This window comes from Trachinotus anak, unplaced genomic scaffold (assembly GCF_046630095.1).
Source record: "Trachinotus anak isolate AG129_WGS33_773 ecotype Australia unplaced genomic scaffold, CSIRO_AGI_Tana_v1 ptg000014l, whole genome shotgun sequence".
NCBI classification, from domain to species: Eukaryota; Metazoa; Chordata; class Actinopteri; order Carangiformes; family Carangidae; genus Trachinotus; species Trachinotus anak.
In genome coordinates this window covers 14,716,231-14,724,738 of record NW_027273865.1, presented here as the reverse complement: position 1 = coordinate 14,724,738, position 8,508 = coordinate 14,716,231, and the positions used below count along the sequence as shown (strand labels likewise).

The 8,508-nt window shown below is 40.6% G+C and overlaps 1 protein-coding gene across 2 annotated transcripts in view; it reads right to left on the bottom strand.

Moving 5' to 3' along the window:
• Positions 1 to 661: 661 nt before the first annotated feature.
• prkd2 (protein kinase D2) overlaps positions 662 to 8,508 on the bottom strand; it is a 34,575-nt gene continuing 26,728 nt past the window's right edge. For both annotated transcript variants that reach the window (XM_071495900.1, XM_071495901.1), the window contains 10 exons: positions 8,228 to 8,305; positions 7,805 to 8,123; positions 7,147 to 7,199; positions 6,979 to 7,051; positions 6,514 to 6,620; positions 4,507 to 4,668; positions 4,120 to 4,218; positions 3,604 to 3,871; positions 2,947 to 3,032; positions 662 to 2,223 (listed from right to left, as the gene is read on the bottom strand). In XM_071495900.1, the coding sequence (XP_071352001.1) occupies positions 1,999 to 2,223; positions 2,947 to 3,032; positions 3,604 to 3,871; positions 4,120 to 4,218; positions 4,507 to 4,668; positions 6,514 to 6,620; positions 6,979 to 7,051; positions 7,147 to 7,199; positions 7,805 to 8,123; positions 8,228 to 8,305 (1,470 nt within the window). In that variant the 3' untranslated portion in view covers positions 662 to 1,998. The remainder of the gene's footprint in view (positions 2,224 to 2,946; positions 3,033 to 3,603; positions 3,872 to 4,119; positions 4,219 to 4,506; positions 4,669 to 6,513; positions 6,621 to 6,978; positions 7,052 to 7,146; positions 7,200 to 7,804; positions 8,124 to 8,227; positions 8,306 to 8,508) is intronic.

Below are 8,508 nucleotides of genomic sequence, written 5' to 3'. Positions count from 1 at the left end.
ATGATGGATGTAGTGTAGGAGTAACAAGGGTGCACTTTCACCGGAATGGCAAGCTGAAGTGCGCTCATCACAGAATGGAAAACAATTCACCCTCTTCCTCTCTGTAGCCACAGGGTCCTCTTGAGCACCACTCAGTCTGTGAGGTGTAATATGTGTGAAAAACCATCTTTGTCCTCTGACAGCTCTGAGTATTTTGTGTGTGTGTGTTTATATGCATAAATAAACCCATCTTATTTTAAATTCCATGTAGCAAGCACCCATAAAAGACCATCCTTGAAATTTTGTGTTGGCCCTAGTGTCAGTGCATTTAAGAAGAGATTACAGTGGTCATATTTGGGATAATCTGCTGTTCGCCAGAGAGGGGAAAAATAACTGTCTGTCAGACTGTGAGTAGAAAAGTAATTTATTGCTGCAGCGCAAGTGGTACTTGTTTTTTTTTTGTCATTCAAAGCATGTCTTTTCCACTATAGAAAACCTGAGTGACAGTAATGGTCCTTGCTTCTTAAACATATTGCTGAGGAAAAGCAAATTGTCTGTATAAGACTGACAAGTATTTTAGTGGTAAATCATCATCACATGTCCATGCCTGCTCAATTTTGCCTGTTACAATTTCTAGATAACATGAATAATACAATAAATAAAACTTCCAAGACAAAAAGAATATTGTTCAAGGTTTGTATTATCTGTTACAAAGGCTAGGGTCATCCTTCAAACATGTTATACACAGTCTACACTTATTTGACAACTACAAGTTCAGGTTACACATTTGTATAATAGACCATCATAACTACAGTATGTTTTATATTGTATCTAAATAATTCTACTTCACAGAAACATGCAACGTGTTGACATGACAGCTCGTCAATAATTGAACTACATACACTCTCAAAAAAACTAGTTTAGTAACCCAAGCACTCACATCATAGGGAGAGGTCTGCTCTTGCTATAAGAGACGTCCATCTATTTTCTCATCATAAACATTATGTGAAGCTTATATACAGGCATCTGTGTGGACATTTGGAGCTATTCACCACTTTGACACACAGCTGCTGGACCTCAGAGATGGGTGAAAGTGGGCGACTCAACACAGGGGAAGCATGTTCCACCATTCAGGAACAGCTGTTGAGGCTAATGTTGTCTAATATCTCAGCTCCAGGTAGAGACTGTGGGGTCATAGCAGGTAATAAACAGCCACAATGCTGGAGTTCATTTAAACCCACAATAACATCTTTAATGACATATATTTTCTAAAAGCCTCTTGTGGTTCAAAACTCCAGTGGTAATTACTGGACGTTTTGCTGTCTCCAGATCAATACTTCCAGTTTTCAACTACAGGACATGAGTTTATGGGAACACATTTGTGACTACAGATGGGCCTGACGCCATTAACTGCACATTAGTAATTACCAGCACCGAGGAAGTCTTTTGTCACTTTAAAGCGCTCCAGCACTGAAAAGAGATTGAACCCGTTTTTTCTGAAGACCTAAGAGGGACTGAAATTTCAATCAGCCAAACTGAATGACACTAAAAACGACAAGTGTTGCTTGTTTTAATTGAAGTCAGTTTGATTTTAAATATAAACTCCTATTGATCACTTGTGGCAGAATGGTATTACCTGCCTCACTTTGCAGTGTGAAAGACAAGAAATGAATGCATGCTGTTTTTTTTTTTACTTTTTTCATATTTGTGTTGCAAATTATGATTCAAAGTTTGACTCCAATTTAAATGGCAAAGACTCATTATGGAGGAGTTCAATATTTCAAAAGATGAACGAGGACCAATCACCACAGAGTTAAATGATAAGAAGGAAGTTTTGATGAACTCAGTCTATAAAAGTGAGTGCTGTCATATAGCGGATGTGCTTTGAAAGTCTAAACAGCTGGACACTGTTCTTATTAGAACCACATGATTCTTTGCACCTTAATGTCTCTGTCAGACTCTAGGTCAACCATATCATTCTCCCTCTCCCTTCTTTCCTCCTTCCTAAATGATCTCTGGTCAGAGGATGCTGACCCTCTCAGTGAGGCCTTGCACATCTGCGTCCTCCCCGCCCTCTTCATCATCAGAGCCTGGCGCAGGAGGAGGAGGCACAAGATGAGCAGGGTAGGGCAGAGTATGTTCACGGGCAAACATTTGCCAGCGGCTGTCATCACTCTCATGGGTGATGTAACGCTCGCCGAGTTTCGTCTCCAGTTCCCGCAGGTCCAGCCATGCCTGGTAGTCCTGAGAAATGAGATATGAGAATATACACAGGGGTGAAATTTCAGTTTCAGTTTTAGGAGCCTTGAAATTAGATCAAAGTTAAAGGGGCTTTTATGTGTTTATAAGCAACATCCAGTAATCACTTTAGGTTGTGAGTGCGATTGTGAGAGTATGTGTGTGTGTGTGTGTGTGTGTGCCTGCATGCATGCATGAATGTGTGCAAGTAAGAACTTGAATAATGGCTCTTTCTGTGGAAAGTTTAAATAGTATTTTCATTCAAGTTAGGGCTGCTGTGACACTGAAAATGAACATTTGAACAAACGAAAACAACAACAGTGGACTGGCTTAAACCTTCAAAGAAAATTGGTCTGTTTTTCCACTGCTTTACATTTTGTTTTGAAGGAGACATTTAAGAGCTGTGCAGTCAATGAAAACATATTTTTTTATAGCTAATCCGTCCTCTTACATCCATAATAAAGTTCCAAAATATCAGCCTTGAGCAGCCGTCTTGTCACTAGGTTATGAGTGCAGACTTTTATATTTGCTCTTTTCTGCAATGGCCATGTATTTTATTTAGGAGTTTGCAGAAGTCAAAAAAGTTAACATTCTTGTGAGGTATTGCTCTGCCACTGAAGTTATTGGCAGTCACCATATCAAGAAAAGGAGCTGCTTCCTGCTATTTTAATTGAAGATTAATGGAAGTACTGGAAGGCTGATAAAATACCAGTTGTGTTGATATGCTACCTGTAAGTATGAATGGCTGAGACTCTTGTCCACGCTGTAGCGTTTCCTCATCTTAACTTGGAGCAGGTTGTTGATCAGGTCGATTGCTGGAAACACAAAGGTATACAAATAGTTCTATGAAGAGAAACTGAATAATCACAGAAAAAAGAGCATGAAGTCATTATAAATATCATGCCTTAACATACTGGCTGCATCTGAATGGCTGTATTCCTGAATATAGTTATGGTAGAGATACAATGAATGAACAGGAACCATGTTTGACTGGTTTGTAAGTCAAGAATTAAAGCTATAATTAAAAAAAACCTATTATGAAATATGAAAAAATTAACTTGTAAAGGCATGTCCTGCTTTCCCGGTTTGTGTTAACCTTCCTCATAAGTTGCCAGTTTATTAGGGACACCTAGCTAAAACTAATCCAGTCTAATACAACAGTCCTACAATGAATCCTCCATCATGAAGGTTATAATGTTCAGTTTTTGGCTTAACAAGCTATATTCTGCAAAATGACCATATCTACATCTTATTGCAGGATTGTTGTATTAGACTGCATTATTTCTAGCTAGGGGAAGCTAATAAACTGGCTACTGAGTGCGTTTCTACTTCCATTTCCTGTCAAACAATCACATTCTTCTTTCATCCCTGACCCACTGTGTTTACCATCGCTGGAGATCTGTTTCCAGGGGTTGGGGGGGTACATGAAGGCTGCATTGTGGATCTGGTCGTTGATGTCTTCATCCTCATTAAATGGGAATGTCCCACTCAGGCTGACATACATAATGACACCGACTGACCACATGTCCAATGAACGGTTATAGCCCTGGTTCAGCAGAACCTCGGGGGCCAGGTAGGCTGGTGTGCCAACCACCGAGCGACGAAAAGACTTCTCACCGATGATACGGGCAAAGCCAAAGTCGCACAGCTTGACCTGAGAAAAAGTATGAGTGAGGAGCAGCAGGCAGGAAGTCAGTTACTAACTACGCATTTGAAAATAGTAAATAGATGTAAGAAACATGTGGCTGCACTTCAACTGCTGTGACTTGCTCATTTCAGAGTGTGAAACTTACAACCGTTGCATATGAGAATGGTTTTTAGTGTGTGTGTGTGTGTGTGTGTGTGTGTGTGTGGGTGTGTGTATGTGTGAGTGTTTGTGTGTGTATTTCTTTGTGTATATACCTGGGGGAAGGGATCTGCAGAGGCAAGCAGCACGTTCTCTGGTTTCAGATCACAGTGAACTATATTTTTAAAGTGCAGGTGTCTCAGAGCTGCAAGAATCTGCAAACAGAACACAGATGCATACCCACAATCACCAAAACAGGATATGAATTAGTCAAACTGAAGTGTGAAGCCACGTTTACATACATACATTTAAATGAGTTGATGAAGCCCAGATAGGCAGACCACAAAAAGCATGCAGCGAGACACTGCAGCATCAAGACGTCATTGTGAGTAATAAGTGCCTTACACCCATACAACAACTGATACAACAGTGCTTTCAGTGTCGTAGCAGATACTCAGTTTGTACACACAAGAAATCCCCTGTTCGCTGCGGCGCATTCAGACCTGTGTGATGAGGAACTTCGTGAGCCTCTCAGGCAATCTGCCTTTCTCACTGGAGAGGATCATCTCCAGCATGTCACCATGTAGCTTCTCCATCACCACAAACACTTTCTCTGGGGTCTCAAACATGCACTCCAGGTTCACAATGCCCAGATGACGTAAACTCTGAGAAAGTGATGAGAGAGGAGAAGGAAGAGGAGGAGGGAAGAAAAAAAAAGGTGAATGATGAGGAAATTGTAGAAAAAATTTAGAAAAACCAAACAAAAGAGGGGTGGAGGAGAAGTATTGACATAGGCAAAGAATTGAAAGAGCAGATTAATGAGCGTGAGAGACGGGAACAGCACGGTGGTGTGTTGGGAATAGAAAAAATGACCGAGACAGACAGTGTCAAAAGACAGCAAACCACAGAAGAGTGTGAAACACAGCAGGGGGGAGAGAAATTGATTATTACATGGATGTGCTCCAGAAATACCATAAAAGGCATTTTATTACTCATTTATGTGATTCAGAGGGACATTTCATTACAATGTATTTCACTTGAAACCTGGTGAGTGTGGCAACTCCTTTTTAGTTTGATGCCAAGTGAATAACTGTGGTGATGAGGGGATGGTCCAAATCTTGTAGTGACAGAGTTGAAAACAAGCTAACACCACAGCAAATATACAGACCACTGTACCTCTGTCTCCATCTGCTGGTATACAATGCACTCTACATATGAGTCATTGTTAAAGACAATGAAAATGACATGTATTTCTGTTTCTAAATTGCACGTCCTTCTCAAGTCATGTTGGATTTCTGTCGTTTAGATCTGTTGGTAATTTATTCTTAACTTTATAAATAATGTATACTGTTTTAAGTCTTAGAGCCTTTATCCTGATAAACATACAGTATCCTGTATATAGTTTTATTTACAGTTTTCCTGGCTTTTGAAATATAAAAGATAGATATGACTATGTACCTCCCAGTCTCTTTACAATAAAGACTATAAAGTGAGTAATGAAGACTGATTTAAGAAAGGCTTTATGTAAACATAAATTACTGCAATTGGTTGAGAAATTATGTTTCCAAAGGGCAATTGAATTACTACATTGTTTCAACTAGAACATTTAATACAAATATCATACAGAAAATAAATATTACAAATGACTATGGACAATTTATGATGATTTATCACTGGGAACATATGCTACATCGGCAGAGGGCAGTTATCAGATAACTGTGACCTTTGTGATCTTTGAAGGTGGAAATCTGGCTATTGTTAAACCACACTACCCAGGTTAATGTCTCAAACTGATCATCTTAGTGCTTTGGTACTATTGTGCTTTTAAAACACTCATAAGCGCTATGTGTATGGAAATTTCCTTTCATTTCAGAGAATGAGATTACACCATCAGTTCCTAAGAGGTACCACAAAAGAAGCTGCTCTGCATAGTTCCTTTTAGAAATTCTTCGGAACATGATTTGTGGAAAACTACTGAAACTCACAGTCCAATTGAGTCAACACAAATCACATCAATGTCACAATGAACACCAGTGTTGTAAATGGAATATATATATAGAGCTTTTCTAGTCTTATTGACCACTCAAAGCGCTTTACAATGTGAGCCGCATTCACCCATTCACACACACAGTCAAACAGCACTGACATCTACACGTGGAGTGCTTCTACCATTCACACACGCTCATACGCTGATGGGACAGCCATCATATTACAGAGGCAATATGGGGTTCAGTGCCTTGCCCAAGGACACTTTGACATGCTGACCGGAGAAGCTAAGGATCGAACCAGTGACCTTCTGATAAGTGGATGACCCACTCTACCTCCTGAGCCACAGCAACCCAAGACAGCATGCATATATATATATATATATATTTCATATATGTGCCAACATAATTCCAACACCAATAATCAATATACCACAAAGCCTTTCTTACTGTTTCAGCATTAGTGTGTATGTACAAATGATATTCATTTGCAGTGGCACTGAAAGGTACTGTATGTGTGTTTACCTGCAGTATGGCCACCTCATTCCTCAGCTGGCTCTCCTGCTTGGTGGGAAAGCGAAGCTTGTCTATGACTTTGACTGCTACATCCCTCCCTGTCTTCCTGTGTTTTCCTGATGAAGAAACAAGGTGTTACTAACACATGTAGTTGTGAACTGGAACTTACATAAGGATGTATATTGGACCCTGTTATCCAGAGTTGTGATGATCTTAAAATAGTGATCCACCACCACTCTTATGATGAATTTCTTTACACAGGGAGAAGAACTCCACAAGACCAACAACAACATGTTCACTACATCTACTGTCTGGCCCACAAACATCACAAATGCATCAGTGTAGTCCATGTTTTGGGGGGTTAGTGATGGACTGTCTTGTGTCTTTTTTGCTTTAACCCATTTGTTTTGACCTTCACTAAATGCTGCAAACTAGAGCTCAATCAGCAGCATCACTGGAGATAGATCTACATACCTCCATACACGACTCCAAATTGCCCAGATCCCAAGACTTCATCAGCAAAAATCTGGTACACTGTACCAATATCCTGTAGGAATGTATTTCATATGTTAATCATCATTCACAGTGTAAATATTCATTTAAAGACTTAATGAAATTGATTTGGGAAAAAAAAGGTCATACCACATTCTCTTGGATTTGACTGTTGGACACTGATATGCTGATAGAGGCTTGCCCTGATAAAACAACAGGAACAATGTACAGGTTATACATTTATATGAGTTCTAAGTTGTGTGTTTAATGAGCACTACTTAACAACTAATATCTCATGTGTACTGTATGGTGTTTTCCACCATTCTCCACAACTAGAAAAGGAGAACTTTGCTCAACCTCAGCTCAACATATGAAACTTGTGAAAGTAAAACTTAACTTAGTGGAAAAGTCTGCTAATTATTGTTAGGGTTAAATAAAGGCCAAACTGGTTAGGGCGCGTACCATGTTGAGCGCAAGACGCTCTTAGCAGGGCAGTCACCGGTTCGACTCCCGACCGGTCCGACTCTTTCCTGCATGACATTCCCCTCTCACTACCCCCTTTCCTGTCAGTCTCCACTAAGCTATAATAAAGGCATAAAAAGCCCAAAAAATAATAAAAAATAATAAATAAATAAATAAAGGCCAAACTTGTACTGTAAGTTAGCTAGTGTTGCCAATATGATTTTTCACCTTTGGTCCTCTGTTATTTGAGTACTTTGTTGGCAGGTGATGTAGGAACTCTCTTTTGGCATATTAAACATGCACATCCATAAAACCAAAAATCCGTATTTGGCTGCTCTCAACTTACTATGAGTTGTGTTCCCCTCAGCTGGCGGTGCATCCTGAAAAATGACAGGCATGAGGGCCTGGCGAATGGCACTCTCCCACGCCTTGGCCACCTCACGCCCAATGCCGCTATTTGGCGCCACTTGGCTAGGTGAGGGAGGTGTCTGGGGGACAGTCTGGGGGTTGCTGGACGATAGAGAGGGGAGGGTATTGGGGTCCTCCCCTACAAAGTAGCACATTGTGCCTGTGATGAGCTCGAAGCAGTGGGGATTTGTGCCTTGGGGGACAAGAGTGAAGTTGCCAGCAGGACGCACCTCCAGAATCTCAGAAAGAGGGATCTCCTGCAAGAGGATGGACGAGGACCAGTGATGTGGGAATTAAAAGGTTGCACACTTCATATAAATGACTTGAGATCATAGCTTTTTATGGCATAAACTAATCTTACCTTGTAGTATTTGTTGGAGGTGTTGTTCTGGAAAAGGATGATGCACTTACAGTCCAGACGCCAGTAGTGCCTCTTTCTCTGTTGGGGGGTTGAAGTAGGGTGGGATGAGTTGGGGAAACAAAGACAAGGCAGGTCATTGAAGAGTGATATAGAGAGAGGACAGATTGTGAGGAATGGGGCATGGATCTGGGGTAAAGTTCAAGGATCACCCTTCAAGTTCGGAGGTGACGTCCAGAGGAGGAGAAGAGAAGCCAGATGAGAAGGAGGATGACCAGGAGTAA